A 17001-nucleotide genomic window follows, 5' to 3' on the forward strand; every position below is an offset into this window, starting at 1 on the left:
GATCCCTCACGCCGTGGAGAGTCGTGCAGAAGTGTTTTCCTGAAGAAAGACCGCAAACAAGCCTTGCTAGCTGCAAGTCGTGCGGTTAGGGTTTTTGGATGCTGCTGTGGCCCAGGAGGGACCAAGATGTCGCCAATTGCGTCTGGGGACAGAGGGGGCGTCGAGCAAGACAAGGAGCCCTCTCAGAAGCAGGCAGCACCCGCAGAAGTGCCGGAACAGGCACTACGAAGTGGAGTGAAACGGTGCTCACCCGAAGTCGCACAAAGGAGTCCCACGTCGCCGGAGGACAACTTAGGAGGTCGTGCAATGCAGGTTAGAGTGCTGTGGACCCAGGCTGGACTGTGCACAAAGGATTTCCGCCGGAAGTGCACGGAGGCCGGAGTAGCTGCAAAAGTCGCGGTTCCCAGCAATGCAGTCTGGCGTGGGGAGGCAAGGACTTACCTCCACCAAACTTGGACTGAAGAGTCACTGGACTGTGGGAGTCACTTGGACAGAGTTGCTGGATTCAAGGAACCTCGCTCGTCGTGCTGAGAGGAGACCCAGGGTACCGGTGATGCAGTTCTTTGGTGCCTGCGGTTGCAGGGGGACGATTCCGTCGACCCACGGGAGATTTCTTCGGAGCTTCTAGTGCAGAGAGGAGGCAGACTACCCCCACAGCATGCACCACCAGGAAAACAGTTGAGAAGGCGGCAGGATCAGCGTTACAGAGTTGCAGTAGTCGTCTTCGCTACTTTGTTGCAGTTTTGCAGGCTTCCAGCGCGGTCAGCAGTCGATTCCTTGGCAGAAGGTGAAGAGAGAGATGCAGAGGAACTCGGATGAGCTCTTGCATTCGTTATCTAAGGAAATCCCCAAAGCAGAGACCCTAAATAGCCAGAAAAGAGGGTTTGGCTACTTAGGAGAGAAGATAGGCTAGCAACACCTGAAGGAGCCTATCAGAAGGAGTCTCTGACGTCACCTGCTGGCCCTGGCCACTCAGAGCAGTCCAGTGTGCCAGCAGCACCTCTGTTTCCAAGATGGCAGAGGTCTGGAGCACACTGGAGGAGCTCTGGGCACCTCCCAGGGGAGGTGCAGGTCAGGGGAGTGGTCACTCCCCTTCCCTTTGTCCATTTTCGTGCCAGAGCAGGGCTGAGGGGTCCCTGAACCGGTGTAGACTGGCTTATGCAGAAATGGGCACCATGTGTGCCCATGAAAGCATTTCCAGAGGCTGGGGGAGGCTACTCCTCCCCTGCCTTCACACCATTTTCCACAGGGAGAGGGTGTAACACCCTCTCTCAGAGGAAGTCCTTTGTTCTGCCATCCTCGGCCAGGCCTGGCTGGACCCCAGGAGGGCAGAAGCCTGTCTGAGGGGTTGGCAGCAGCAGCAGCTGCAGTGAAACCCCGGGAAAGGCAGTTTGGCAGTGCCAGGGTCTGTGCTAGAGACCCGTGGGATCATGGGGTTGCACCAACAATGCCAGGATGGCATAGAGGGGGCAATTCCATGATCTTAGACATGTTACATGGCCATATTCGGAGTTACCATTGTGAAGCTACACATAGGTAGTGACCTATATGTAGTGCACGCGTGTAATGGTGTCCCCGCACTCACAAAGTCCGGGGAATTGGCCCTGAACAATGTGGGGGCACCTTGGCTAGTGCCAGGGTGCCCACACACTAAGGGCCTGATTCTAACTTTGGAGGACGGTGTTAAACCGTCCCAAAAGTGGCGGATATACCACCTACCGTATTACGAGTCCATTATATCCTATGGAACTCGTAATACGGTAGGTGGTATATCCGCCACTTTTGGGACGGTTTAACACCGTCCTCCAAAGTTAGAATCAGGCCCTAAGTAACTTAGCACCCAACCTTTACCAGGTAAAGGTTAGACATATAGGTGACTTATAAGTTACTTAAGTGCAGTGTAAAATGGCTGTGAAATAACGTGGATGTTATTTCACTCAGGCTGCAGTGGTAGGCCTGTGTAAGAATTGTCAGAGCTCCCTATGGGTGGCAAAAGAAATGCTGCAGCCCATAGGGATCTCCTGGAACCCCAATACCCTGGGTACCTCAGTACCATCTACTAGGGAATTATAAGGGTGTTCCAGTAAGCCAATGTAAATTGGTAAAATTGGTCACTAGCCTGTTAGTGACAATTTGAAAGAAATGAGAGAGCATAACCACTGAGGTTCTGATTAGCAGAGTCTCAGTGAGACAGTTAGTCATAACACAGGTAACACATTCAGGCACACTTATGAGCACTGGGGCCCTGGCTGGCAGGGTCCCAGTGACACATACAACTAAAACAACATATATACAGTGAAAAATGGGGGTAACATGCCAGGCAAGATGGTACTTTCCTACACAACCTCCCCCCCCCCCAAACGAAGGACAATAAGACTAGCCATGACCTGATGAGTCTTCATTGTCTAAGTGGAAATATCTGGAGAGTCCATCTGCATTGGAGTGGGTACTCCCAGGTCTATGTTCCACTGTATAGTCCATTCCCTGTAGGGATATGGACCACCTCAATAATTTAGGATTTTCACCTTTCATTTGTTTTAGCCAAAGTAGAGGTTTGTGGTCTGTCTGAACAATCAAGTGAGTGCCAAACAGGTATGGCCTCAACTTCTTCAGTGCCCAGACCACAGCAAAGGCATCCCTCTCAATGGCAGACCAACGCTTTTCTCTAGGGGTCAACCTCCTACTAATAAAAGCAACAGGTTGATCCTGGCCCTCAGAATTAAGTTGTGATAGGACTACCCCTACTCCTAATTCAGATGCATCAGTTTGGACATAGAATTTTTTAGAGTAACAAGGGCTTTTCAGGACAGGTGCAGAGCACATGGCCTGCTTCAGCTCCTCAAAAGCTTTCTGACAGCTAGCTGTCCACAATACCTTCTTAGGCATTTTCTTGGATGGGAGGTCATTAAGAGGGGCTGCAATGGAGCCATAGTTCTTAATGAACCTCCTGTAATACCCAGTGAGGCCTAAAAAGGCTCTCACCTGGGTCTGAGTGGTAGGGGGAACCCAATCTATAATAGTTTGGATTTTCCCCTGAAGTGGTGCAATCTGGTCTCCACCAACCAGGTGTCCCAGATAAACCACCTTCCCCTGCCCTATCTGGCACTTTGAAGCCTTGATAGTGAGGCCTGCCTTTTGCAGGGCCTCCAAAACTTTCCATAGGTGAACCAGGTGATCATCCCAACTGGAGCTAAAGACAGCTATATCGTCCAAATATGCTGCACTAAAAGCTTCCAGCCCTTGCAGGACTGTATTCACCAACCTCTGAAAAGTGGCAGGTGCATTTTTCAATCCAAAAGGCATTACTGTAAATTGGTAATGGCCTCCAATGGTTGAAAATGCAGTTTTTGCTTTTGCATCTTCTGATAATTTGATCTGCCAATACCCTGCAGTCAAGTCAAAAGTGCTTAGATACTTGGCAGATGCCAGTGTATCTATGAGCTCATCTGCCCTGGGTATAGGGTGAGCATCAGTTTTGGTTACCTGGTTGAGACCTCTGTAATCTACACAAAACCGCATTTCTTTCTTTCCATCCTTGGAATGAGGTTTTGGTACAAGTACCACAGGAGAAGCCCATGGACTTTCAGAGTGCTCAACCACTCCCAGTTCTAACATTTTCTGCACCTCTTGCTTTATGCAGTCTCTGACATGGTCAGGCTGCCTACAGATTTTACTTTTGACAGGCAAGCTGTCTCCAGTATCTATAGTGTGCTCACACCAAGAAGTGGTACCTGGCACAGTAGAGAAGAGTTCAGAAAACTGACCCAGGAGATTTATGCAATGGTCTCTCTGCTCAGCAGTGAGACAATCAGCCAAAACTACACCTTCCACTAGAGCATCTTGTTCTGTGGAAGAGAAGAGATCAGGGAGAGGGTCACTCTCTTCTTCCTGTCCCTCATCAGTTGCCATGAGCAGGGTGAGATCAGCCCTGTCATAGTAGGGTTTCAGGCGATTGACATGGAGCACCCTAAGGGGACTCCTGGCAGTGCCTAAGTCAACTAAGTAGGTGACTTCACCCTTTTTCTCAACAATTGTGTGGGGTCCACTCCATTTATCTTGGAGTGCTCTTGGGGCCACAGGCTCCAAGACCCACACTTTCTGCCCTGGTTGGTACTGAACCAAAACAGCCTTCTGGTCATGCCATTGCTTTTGGAGCTCTTGGCTGGCCTGAAGGTTTTTACTGGCCTTTTTCATGTACTCAGCCATCCTTGATCTGAGGCCAAGTACATAGTCCACTATATCTTGCTTTGGAGCTTTTAAAGGTTGTTCCCAACCCTCCTTAACAAGTGTTAGAGGACCTCTTACTGGGTGTCCAAAGAGGAGTCCAAAGGGGCTGAAGCCCACTCCTTTCTGGGGTACCTCCCTGTAAGCAAAAAGGAGGCATGGTAAAAGGATATCCCATCTCCTGCGGAGTTTTTCAGGGAGTCCCATAATCATGCCTTTGAGAGTTTTGTTAAATCTCTCTACCAGTCCATTTGTTTGTGGATGATAGGGTGTAGTGAACTTGTATGTCACACCACACTCCTTCCACATGGCCTTTAAGTAAGCAGACATGAAATTGCTTCCCCTGTCTGATACTACCTCCTTTGGGAAGCCCACACTGGAAAATATTCCCAGGAGGGCCTTTGCCACTGCAGGTGCTGTAGTGGTCCTTAGAGGAATTGCTTCAGGATATCTTGTGGCATGGTCCACTACCACCAAGATAAACCTATTGCCTGAAGTAGTAGGAGGGTCAAGGGGGCCAACTATGTCAACCCCTACCCTTTCAAAGGGAACCCCAACCACAGGCAGTGGAATAAGGGGTGCCTTTGGAGTGCCACCTGTCTTGCAACTGGCTTGACAGGTTTCACAGGACTTACAAAATTCCTTTGTGTCCTCTGACATTCTAGGCCAATGAAACAGGGGAACAAGCCTGTCCCAAGTTTTCATTTGCCCCAAATGTCCAGCTAAGGGAATGTCGTGGGCTAGAGTTAGGAGGAACTTTCTGTACTCCTGAGGAATCACTAACCTCCTGGCAGTTCCAGGTTTAGGATCCCTTGCTTCAGTGTACAAGAGGTTGTCCTCCCAGTAAACTCTGTGTGAGTCACTGACATCCCCCTTTGCTTGTTTGACAGCTTGCTGTCTTAGACCCTCTAGTGTGGGACAGGTTTGCTGTGCCACACTCAGCTCCTCCCTGGCAGGCCCCCCTTCACCCAAAAGCTCAGCAGTGTCTGCTTCCAGCTCCTCTGGTGTAGGTTCTGCACAGGGTGGAAATTCTTCTTCCTCAGAAGTAGAATCCACTGTAGAGGGAGGGATAGTAGGTAGTGCTTTACTTCTACTAGCCCTAGCTTTAGGTGGCACTTGGTCCATTGTTCCAGGATCCAAGTCACCCTGTCCTTTTTGCTTTTTGGCCTGAGCCCTGGTTAAAGCAAAAATATGCCCTGGGATGCCCAGCATTGCTGCATGGGCCTCCAACTCCACATCTGACCAAGCTGATGTCTCTAAATCATTCCCTAGTAGACAGTCTACAGGTAAATCTGAGGCAACCACAACTTTCTTTGGACCAGTAACCCCCCCCCCCCCCAGTTGAGATTTACAACTGCCATGGGGTGGCTAAGTGTGTTGTTGTGAGCATCGGTTACTTGGTACTGGTGACCAAGTAGGTGTTGTTCAGGGTGGACCAGTTTCTCTATTACCATAGTAACACTGGCACCAGTGTCCCTGTAGGCCTGAACCTCAACACCATTTATTAGGGGTAGTTGCTTGTACTTATCCATGTTAAGGGGACAAGCAACCAAGGTGGCTAAATCAATAGCCCCCTCAGAGACTAACACAGCCTCTGTGGTCTCCCTAATCAGACCAACCCCAACTAAATTACCAAAAGTGAGCCCAGCTACTCCCTTGGATTGGCTATTAGTAGGTTTGCTCCCACCACCACTGCTATTAGTAGGGACACTAGGTGTAGCAGTAGGGGTTGTAGTGGTAGGAGGCTTGGTGCTTTTCTTTGGACAACTGGGATCTGTTGTCCAATGGCCTTTTATTTTACATAAATAGCACCATGGTTTCTTTTCTTTGTTTTGATTAGAAGAGGATTTGGGCCCACCACCCCCACCAGAGTGTTTTTGTGGGCCTGATGAAGACTCATTTTTAGATTTGTCCCCACCCTTGTCAGAAGACTTACCATCCTTCTTCTTGTTGCCATCTTTGTCACCCCCTGTATGAACTTTTCTGTTCACCATTGTTCTGACCCATTTGTCTGCCTTCTTTCCCAATTCTTGGGGAGAGGTCAGATCAGAGTCCACCAGGTACTGGTGAAACAAATCAGACACACAATTATTAAGAATATGCTCTCTCAGGATCAAGTTATACAGGCTGTCATAATCAGTAACTTTACTGCCATGTAACCACCCCTCCAAGGCCTTCACTGAATGGTCAATGAAATCAACCCAGTCTTGTGAAGACTCCTTTTTGGTCTCTCTGAACTTCATCCTGTACTGTTCAGTGGTTAAGCCATAACCATCCAGGAGTGCATTCTTAAGAACTTTGAAATTATTGACATCACTTTCTTTCACAGTAAGGAGCCTATCCCTACCCTTTCCACTAAATGATAGCCATAGGATAGCAGCACACTGCCTTTGAGGGACATCCTGTACAACACAGGCCCTCTCAAGTGCAGCAAACCACTTGTTAATGTCATCCCCCTCCTTATAAGGGGGAACTATCTTGTGCAGATTCCTAGAATCATGCTCTTTTGCAGGATGACTATTGGGAATACTGCTGCTGCCACCATGGGTTTCTGAACCCAGCTTCTGTCTTTCCCTTTCCACTTCTAAGGACTGTCTATCCAAATCCAGCTGTTGCTTCTTGAGCTTCAGTCTGGTTTGCTCCACTCTCAATCTATTGAGCTCCCTTTCTAACAATCTGTCATCAGGGTGGGTGGGTGGGACATTCCTTGAAACAGAAGTATGGTGAGAATGTACAGAAGGAGAACCATCCCTTACAGAGGGCATCCTAACAGCTTGGTTAACAGAAACATCACTTCTACTGTGATGAGAAGGAATACTCTTACTATGATGTGAGACAACACTATCAGTATGGTGTGACTCTACCTCAGTACCAACTATGCTAGGCTGTCTTGTAATGGGCAGGCCAGGAAGTTTCTTTCCTGAATCTTTTTCTAGGGGAGTCCCTGGATCAGATTGTTCTTTTTCAACAGAAGGGGCACCTCTGGCCTTATCCTGTTTTATAAGCATGTTAACCTTTAACAGTTCTCTGGGGGGATTCTTACCTACACTTAAACCTCTTTCTATGCAGAGACTCCTTGCTCCTTTCCAGCTAAGGTGATCATAAGCAAGTTTGGACAGATCAACAGTTTGGCCTGTGCCAGACATTTTAGAAAGAGTTAAAGTGATAGAAAAAGGAACAAAAAGTTTGTCCGAACTTTTAGAAAGACAGAAAAAACTTTTTAAACTTTTTAAGACTTTTTAGAAAGTTTAGAAGTACTTTTCAGCACTTTAGAAAAGAAGTGAGAAAAGAAATGCAAAACTTTTTGGTTAGGTGTACATACACTGAACTTGTTTTGTATATTTTTCCCTTATGAAAAGGGCAATGACAAAAGTGGTAAGTAGTTACAGAGCACTTATCCCACAACTGCACAACCAATGTAGGAGGCTGGACTGGCTTGTAGTGAGTACCTAGGGGTACTTGCACCTTGCACCAGGCCCAGTTATCCCTTATTAGTGTATAGGGTGTCTAGCAGCTTAGGCTGATAGATAATGGTAGCTTAGCAGAGCAGCTTAGGCTGAACTAGGAGACGAGTGAAGCTCCTACAGTACCACTAGTGTCATATGCACAATATCATAAGAAAACACAATACACAGATATACTAAAAATAAAGGTACTTTATTTTTATGACAATATGCCAAAAGGATCTCGGTGAGTACCCTCAGTATGAGGATAGCAAATATACACAAGATATATGTACACAATACCAAAATATGCAGTAATAGTATTAGAAAACAGTGCAAACAATGTATAGTTACAATAGGATGCAATGGGGACACATAGGGATAGGGGCAACACAAACCATATACTCCAAAAGTGGAATGCGAACCACGAATGGATCCCAAACCTGTGTGACCTTGTAGAGGGTCACTGGGACTGTAAGAAAACAGTTAGGGTTAGAAAAATAGCCCACCCCAAGACCCTGAAAAGTGAGTGCAAAGTGCACTAAAGTTCCCCAAAGGACATAGAAGTCGTGATAGGGGAATTCTGCAGGAAAGACACAAATCAGCAATGCAACAACAATGGATTTCCAAACGAGGGTACCTGTGGAACAAGGGGACCAAGTCCAAAAGTCACAAGCAAGTCGGAGATGGGCAGATGCCCAGGAAATGCCAGCTGTGGGTGCAAAGAAGCTGCTACTGGACAGTAGAAGCTGAAGATTCTGCAGGAACGACAAGGGCTAGGAACTTCCCCTTTGGAGGACGGATCCCTCACGCCGTGGAGAGTCGTGCAGAAGTGTTTTCCTGAAGAAAGACCGCAAACAAGCCTTGCTAGCTGCAAGTCGTGCGGTTAGGGTTTTTGGATGCTGCTGTGGCCCAGGAGGGACCAAGATGTCGCCAATTGCGTCTGGGGACAGAGGGGGCGTCGAGCAAGACAAGGAGCCCTCTCAGAAGCAGGCAGCACCTGCAGAAGTGCCGGAACAGGCACTACGAAGTGGAGTGAAACGGTGCTCACCCGAAGTCGCACAAAGGAGTCCCACGTCGCCGGAGGACAACTTAGGAGGTCGTGCAATGCAGGTTAGAGTGCCGTGGACCCAGGCTGGACTGTGCACAAAGGATTTCCGCCGGAAGTGCACGGAGGCCGGAGTAGCTGCAAAAGTCACGGTTCCCAGCAATGCAGTCTGGCGTGGGGAGGCAAGGACTTACCTCCACCAAACTTGGACTGAAGAGTCACTGGACTGTGGGAGTCACTTGGACAGAGTTGCTGGATTCAAGGGACCTCGCTCGTCGTGCTTAGAGGAGACCCAGGGTACCGGTGATGCAGTTCTTTGGTGCCTGCGGTTGCAGGGGGACGATTCCGTCGACCCACAGGAGATTTCTTCGGAGCTTCTAGTGCAGAGAGGAGGAAGACTACCCCCACAGCATGCACCACCAGGAAAACAGTCGAGAAGGAGGCAGGATCAGCATTACAGAGTTGCAGTAGTCGTCTTCGCTACTTTGTTGCAGTTTTGCAGGCTTCCAGCGCGGTCAGCAGTCGATTCCTTGGCAGAAGGTGAAGAGAGAGATGCAGAGGAACTCGGATGAGCTCTTGCATTCGTTATCTAAGGAAATCCCCAAAGCAGAGACCTTAAATAGCCAGAAAAGAGGGTTTGGCTACTTAGGAGAGAAGATAGGCTAGCAACACCTGAAGGAGCCTATCAGAAGGAGTCTCTGACGTCACCTGCTGGCCCTGGCCACTCAGAGCAGTCCAGTGTGCCAGCAGCACCTCTGTTTCCAAGATGGCAGAGGTCTGGAGCACACTGGAGGAGCTCTGGGCACCTCCCAGGGGAGGTGCAGGTCAGTGGAGTAGTCACTCCCCTTCCCTTTGTCCAGTTTCGCGCCAGAGCACGGCTGAGGGGTCCCTGAACCGGTGTAGACCGGCTTATGCAGAAATGGGCACCATGTGTGCCCATGAAAGCATTTCCAGAGGCTGGGGGAGGCTACTCCTCCCCTGCCTTCACACCATTTTCCACAGGGAGAGGGTGTAACACCCTCTCTCAGAGGAAGTCCTTTGTTCTGCCATCCTGGACCAGGCCTGGCTGGACCCCAGGAGGGCAGAAGCCTGTCTGAGGTGTTGGCAGCAGCAGCAGCTGCAGTGAAACCCCGGGAAAGGCAGTTTGGCAGTGCCAGGGTCTGTGCTAGAGACCCGTGGGATCATGGGATTGCACCAACAATGCCAGGATGGCATAGAGGGGGCAATTCCATGATCTTAGACATGTTACATGGCCATATTCGGAGTTACCATTGTGAAGCTACACATAGGTAGTGACCTATATGTAGTGCACGCTTGTAATGGTGTCCCCGCACTCACAAAGTCCGGGGAATTGGCCCTGAACAATGTGGGGGCACCTTGGCTAGTGCCAGGGTGCCCACACACTAAGTAACTTAGCACCCAACCTTTACCAGGTAAAGGTTAGACATATAGGTGACTTATAAGTTACTTAAGTGCAGTGTAAAATGGCTGTGAAATAACGTGGACGTTATTTCACTCAGGCTGCAGTGGCAGGCCTGTGTAAGAATTGTCAGAGCTCCCTATGGGTGGCAAAAGAAATGCTGCAGCCCATAGGGATCTCCTGGAACCCCAATACCCTGGGTACCTCAGTACCATATACTAGGGAATTATAAGGGTGTTCCAGTAAGCCAATGTAAATTGGTAAAATTTGTCACTAGCCTGTTAGTGACAATTTGAAAGAAATGAGAGAGCATAACCACTGAGGTTCTGATTAGCAGAGCCTCGGTGAGACAGTTAGGCATCACACAGGGAACACATACAGGGCACACTTATGAGCACTGGGGCCCTGGCTGGCAGGGTCCCAGTGACACATACAACTAAAACAACATATATACAGTGAAAAATGGGGGTAACATGCCAGGCAAGATGGTACTTTCCTACAAACCCACTCCCCTCCCTCCGGTGAGACAGGCCGCCCTTCCCTGCCCCCCCTGAGACTTGTTACCTGAGGGCAGCAGAGATGCTGATGAGGACCACAGCTTGTCCACAAGGACCACTGATGCCACCTACTGAGCCCACCCCCCTCTCTCCCTTCGGTGAGACAGGCCGCCCATCCCTGCCCCCCCCTGAGACTTGTTACCTGAGGGCAGCAGAGATGCTGATGAGGACCACAGCTTGTCCACAAGGACCACTGATGCCACCCACTGAGCCCACCTCCCTCCCTCCCTCCGGTGAGACAGGCCGCCCTTCCCTGCCCCCGAGACTTGTTACCTGAAGGCAGCAGAGATGCTGTTGAGGACTACAGCTTGTCCATAAGGACCACTGATGCCACCCACTGAGCCCACCCCCCTCTCCCTGGTGACACAGGCCGCCCTTCCCTGCCCCCCCTGAGACTTGTTACCTAAAGGCAGCAGAGATGCTGATGAGGACCACAGCTTTTCCACAAGTACCACTGATGCCACCCACTGAGCCCACCTCCCTCCGGTGAGACAGGCCGCCCTTCCCTGCCCCCCCTGAGACTTGTTACCTAAAGGCAGCAGAGATGCTGATGAGGACCACAGCTTGTCCACAAGGACCACTGATGCCACCTACTGAGCCCACCCCCCTCTCTCCGGTGACACAGGCCGCCCTTCCCTGCCCCCCCTGAGACTTGTTACCTGAGGGCAGCAGAGATGCTGATGAGGACCACAGCTTGTCCATAAGGACCACTGATGCCACCCACTGAGCCCACCCCCCTCTCCCTGGTGACACAGGCCGCCCTTCCCTGCCCCCTCTGAGACTTGTTACCTGAAGGCAGCAGAGATGCTGATGAGGACCACAGCTTGTCCACAAGGACCACTGATGCCACCCACCGAGCCCACCCCCCTCTCCCCGGTGACACAGGTCGCCCTTCCCTGCCCCCTCTGAGACTTGTTACCTAAAGGCAGCAGAGATGCTGTTGAGGACCACAGCTTGTCCAGAAGGACCACTGATGCCACCCACCGAGCCCACCCCCCTCTCTCCGGTGACACAGGCCGCCCTTCCCTGCCCCCTCTGGGACTTGTAACCTGAAGGCAGCAGAGATTCTGATGAGGACCACAGCTTGTCCACAAGGACCACTGATGCCACCCACTGAGCCCACCTCCCTCCCTCCCTTCGGTGAGACAGGCCGCCCATCCCTGCCCCCCCTGAGACTTGTTACCTGAGGGCAGCAGAGATGCTGATGAGGACCACAGCTTGTCCACAAGGACCACTGATGCCACCCACTGAGCCCACCTCCTTCCCTCCGGTGAGACAGGCCGCCCTTCCCTGCCCCCCCTGAGACTTGTTACCTGAGGGCAGCAGAGATGCTGATGAGGACCACAGCTTGTCCACAAGGACCACTGATGCCACCCACCAAGCCCACCCCCCTCCCCCCGGTGACACAGGTCGCCCTTCCCTGCCCCCTCTGAGACTTGTTACCTAAAGGCAGCAGAGATGCTGATGAGGACCACAGCTTGTCCACAAGGACCACTGATGCCACCTACTGAGCCCACCCCCCTCTCTCCGGTGACACAGGCCAACCTTCCCTGCCCCCCCAGGGACTTGTAACCTGAAGGCAGCAGAGATTCTGATGAGGACCACAGCTTGTCCACAAGGACCACTGATGCCACCCACTGAGCCCACCTCCCTCCCTCCGGTGAGACAGGCCGCCCTTCCCTGCCCCCCCTGAGACTTGTTACCTGAGGGCAGCAGAGATGCTGATGAGGACCACAGCTTGTCCACAAGGACCACTGATGCCACCTACTGAGCCCACCTCCCTCTCTCCCTTCGGTGAGACAGGCCGCCCATCCCTGCCCCCCGAGACTTGTTACCTGAGGGCAGCAAAGATGCTGATGAGGACCACAGCTTGTCCACAAGGACCACTGATGCCACCCACTGAGCCCACCCCCCTCTCCCCGGTGACACAGGTCGCCCTTCCCTGCCCCCCCTGAGACTTGTTACCTAAAGGCAGCAGAGATGCTGATGAGGACCACAGCTTGTCCACAAGGACCACTGATGCCACCCACTGAGCCCACCTCCCTCCCTCCCTCCGGTGAGACAGGTCGCCCTTCCCTGCCCCCTCTGAGACTTGTTATCTGAGGGCAGCAGAGATGCTGATGAGGACCACAGCTTGTCCACAAGGACCACTGATGCCACCTACTGAGCCCACCCCCCTCTCTCCGGTGACACAGGCCAACCTTCCCTGCCCCCTCTGAGACTTGTAACCTGAAGGCAGCAGAGATTCTGATGAGGACCACAGCTTGTCCACAAGGACCACTGATGCCACCTACTGAGCACACCACCCTCTCCCCGGTGACACAGGTCGCCCTTCCCTGCCCCCTCTGAGACTTGTTACCTAAAGGCAGCAGAGATTCTGATGAGTACCACAGCTTGTCCACAAGGACCACTGATGCCACCCACTGAGCCCACCTCCTTCCCTCCCTCCGGTGAGACAGGCCGCCCTTCCCTGCCCCCCGAGACTTGTTACCTGAAGGCAGCAGAGATGCTGTTGAGGACCACAGCTTGTCCATAAGGACCACTGATGCCACCCACTGAGCCCACCCCCCTCTCCCCGGTGACACAGGTCGCCCTTCCCTGCCCCCCTGAGACTTGTTACCTAAAGGCAGCAGAGATGCTGATGAGGACCACAGCTTGTCCACAAGGACCACTGATGCCACCCACTGAGCCCACCTCCCTCCCTCCCTCCGGTGAGACAGGCCGCCCTTCCCTGCCCCCTCTGAGACTTGTTACCTGAAGGCAGCAGAGAGGCTGATGAGGACCACAGCTTGTCCACAAGGACCACTGATGCCACCCACTGAGCCCACCTCCCTCCCTCCCTCCGGTGACACAGGCCGCCCTTCCCTGCCCCCGAGACTTGTTACCTGAAGGCAGCAGAGAGGCTGTTGAGGACCACAGCTTGTCCACAAGTACCACTGATGGCACCAACTGAGCCCACCTCCCTCCCTCCCTCCGGTGAGACAGGCCGCCCTTCCCTGCCCCCTCTGAGACTTGTAACCTGAAGGCAGCAGAGATGCTGATGAGGACCACAGCTTGTCCACAAGGACCACTGATGCCACCCACCGAGCCCACCCCCATCTCTCCGGTGACACAGGCCGCCCTTCCCTTCCCCCTCTGAGACTTGTTACCTAAAGGCAGCAGAGATGCTGATGAGGACCACAGCTTGTCCACAAGGACCACTGATGCCACCTACTGAGCCCACCCCCCTCTCCCCAGTGACACAGGCCGCCCTTCCCTGCCCCCTCTGAGACTTGTTACCTTAAGGCAGCAGAGATGCTGATGAGGACCACAGCTTGTCCACAAGGACCACTGATGCCACCTACTGAGCCCACCCCCCTCTCCCCAGTGACACAGGCCGCCCTTCCCTGCCCCCTCTGAGACTTGTTACCTTAAGGCAGCAGAGATGCTGATGAGGACCACAGCTTGTCCACAAGGACCACTGATGCCACCTACTGAGCCCACCCCCCTCTCTCTGGTGACACAGGCTGCCCTTCCCTGCCCCCGAGACTTGTTACCTGAAGGCAGCAGAGATTCTGATGAGGACCACAGCTTGTCCACAAGGACCACTGATGCCACCTACTGAGCCCACCCCCCTCTCCCCGGTGACACAGGCCGCCCTACCCTGCTGCTTGCGCTCTACGGTGGCCCTTCTTTGGTGTGTGTTATTGTTCTTTCCCTCATTCCTTCCTAAGACTGAGGGCATATAATCAGTCCTCTTCCCAGAGGCAGGCTGAATAGCAATGGGGTGAATGGAAGGGTCATTGGTGTCTCGGAGAGGCCTTGCAGGAGAGACACACCCAGAAGCTGCGGAAAGCTGCTGAAACACACACAGTGTACTGATGTTCCCTCCACTGAGTGTTGCAAGGACAGTCAGTGCTGTCGCCCAACAGTCCCACGATCAATCAATCATTTGTAAAGCGCGCTACTCACCCGCTAGGGTCTCAAGGCGCGGATCCCTGCTCCACTAAATGCAACAAACAAGTGAAAACAAATGCGCAGAACGTTACTCAAGTGCCCTTTTCTTCTGCTCATAGAACAGAACTCCTTTAAACATCTCAGTTACCCCCCAAATCTGATTTACAAGGAGCATCTTCTTACTGTTTCCAAACCACTGATGATGAACTGGGTCTGTAGACTGAGACTGCAGGAGGCCCCGGCGGCAGGTTACTTCACTCACTGGGAAGAGACTTGTACTGCTGCCCCTTCCAGCTCCCTCTTGTTCATGATGCAGATGCCGCTGCCTCTATACCTGGGCCGTGGGGTTCTGTGACGGGAACATTCGGCCTTTCGGGTGCAGTTTTTTGTTTTCGGAGCGCAAACTCTGGCACACCGTACCACGATGTCCAGCGGGGGCTGGGGGCGGTCAGTTTTAAGGTCGTCTCATCTGTGAATCACCAACATCCCATACCTGAGAACACATTGTCCCCCAAGCTTCCAGATCTCTGCCCCACTGCCACCCCTCCTCTCACTGAACCCCAAACAGCACAACATAAACAAGCTTTTCATTGTAAAAAATCTTGAACAATTGGTTTTGGCAATGGTTGTTTTCTCTGTGTACCAGGCCTTTGGATTGATAGAAGTATTCTAGGTTTCACAGAGATTCACATATATATTTTTCCCAGACCTTTGTCACGTGGGAAACAATAGCACGGGTTTCCACATTTGCAGGACACTACCCGGGTCTTAGCAACAGTGGGCAGCCTTGTCTTGGCACAGACCTTCCTAAGTGCCATGGCCCAGGAGACTTCTTCTAAAAGAGTGACACTGAAAATCCCCTCCTAATGGTAAGAAATGTATAGAATAAACGAGAGCATCCTGACGTTCACTACCCCAACCCACACTGTCTTCCAGCAGAGACTTCAGTTGGATGAACAAGGCAGGTGGAGATGTGCATGAGTGAGATACCTTGTGATGGTCATAGGTACAGCCACTGAGGTGTTACTGTCTGGTGCCAGCCATGACACATGATCCACTGAGAGGTTACTGGGCACTGACTGGTGCCAGCCATGACAGATGGTCCACTGAGAGGATACTGGGCACTGACTGTGGTGCCAGCCAGGACACATGGTCCACTGAGAGGTTTCTGGGCACTGAATGGTGCCAGCCATGACACATGGTCTAGTGAGGTGTTACTGGACACTGACTGTGGTGCCAGCCAGGACACATGGTCCACTGAGAGGTTTCTGGGCACTGACTGGTGCCAGCCATGACACATGGTCCACTGAGGTGTTACTGGACACTAACTGGTGCCAGCCATGACACATGGTTCACTGAGAGGTTACTGTTCACTGTCTGGTGCCAGCCATGACACATGGTTCACTGAGAGGTTACTGGGCACTGCCAGGTGCCAGCCATGACACATGATCCGCTGAGGTGTTACAGTTCACTGTCTGGTGCCAGCCATGACACATGGTCCACTGAGAGGTTACTGGGCACTGCCAGGTGCCAGCCATGACACATGGTCCACTGAGAGTTTACTGGACACTGAATGATGCCAGCCATGACATGTGATCCACTGAGGTGTTACTGGGCACTGACTGCTGCCAGCCATGACACATGGTCTAGTAAGGTGTTACTGGGCACTGACTGCTGCCAGCCATGACACATGGTCTAGTAAGGTGTTACTGGACACTGGCTGGTGCCAGCCATGACATGTGGTCCATTGAGAGGTTACTGGACACTGCAAGGTGCCAGCCATGACATGTGGTCCATTGAGAGGTTACTGGACACTGCAAGGTGCCAGCTATGATATGTGGCCCACTGAGTGCCCTGGCACCTGGTCTACTCAGTTATTACCAGACACCGACTGGCTGCAGCACTAACATGGGGTAATTTGAAGCATTAATGGAAACTGGTGCCAGCCATGACACAAGGGCCTTTCTTGGACACAACCTCGCCCTCTACTTCTCTCTACTACTAGATGTCAACTCACCTTGAGGCCATGATTCCTTGGTGCTCGGCTAAACACTGGGGACCTACTCATCGCTGGAGAAGAGATGTACGCGAAGAAAGATGTAAAGAAAACAATTCATCACCATGTGCTGCCCCCTGACCCTGAGGGCAGAGCATACAGCTCTGATGGAATACTCCCAACCCCCAACTTTCTGCCCACAAGGTCTGATGGAATCTGCCACCCCCTACCTCACTCTGTGCCTGGTCTGAAAGTATCCATCCATCCATCCATCCACCCACCCACCCATCACCCACCACCTCACTCTGTAGCTGGTCTGAAAGTATCCATGCATCCATCCACCCACCCAACCACCCACCCATCCACCCACCGCCCCC

General features: G+C 52.0%; 1 protein-coding gene across 3 annotated transcripts in view; it reads right to left on the minus strand.

The window, feature by feature from the left end:
* Nucleotides 1–17001, minus strand: part of C1_1H2orf81 (chromosome 1_1 C2orf81 homolog) — a 102000-nt gene that overhangs the window by 69987 nt on the left and 15012 nt on the right. For 2 of the 3 annotated variants that reach the window (XM_069204301.1, XM_069204224.1), the window contains exon 2: nucleotides 6161–6287. In XM_069204301.1, coding sequence (XP_069060402.1) covers nucleotides 6161–6181 — 21 coding nt within the window. In that variant the 5' untranslated portion in view covers nucleotides 6182–6287. Of the gene's footprint in view, nucleotides 1–6160; nucleotides 6288–14811; nucleotides 14948–17001 lie in introns of those variants that run through there. The other variant, XM_069204395.1, reaches the window with a different exon arrangement.

This window comes from Pleurodeles waltl, chromosome 1_1 (genome assembly GCF_031143425.1).
Source record: "Pleurodeles waltl isolate 20211129_DDA chromosome 1_1, aPleWal1.hap1.20221129, whole genome shotgun sequence".
In the NCBI taxonomy this organism is placed as follows: Eukaryota; Metazoa; Chordata; class Amphibia; order Caudata; family Salamandridae; genus Pleurodeles; species Pleurodeles waltl.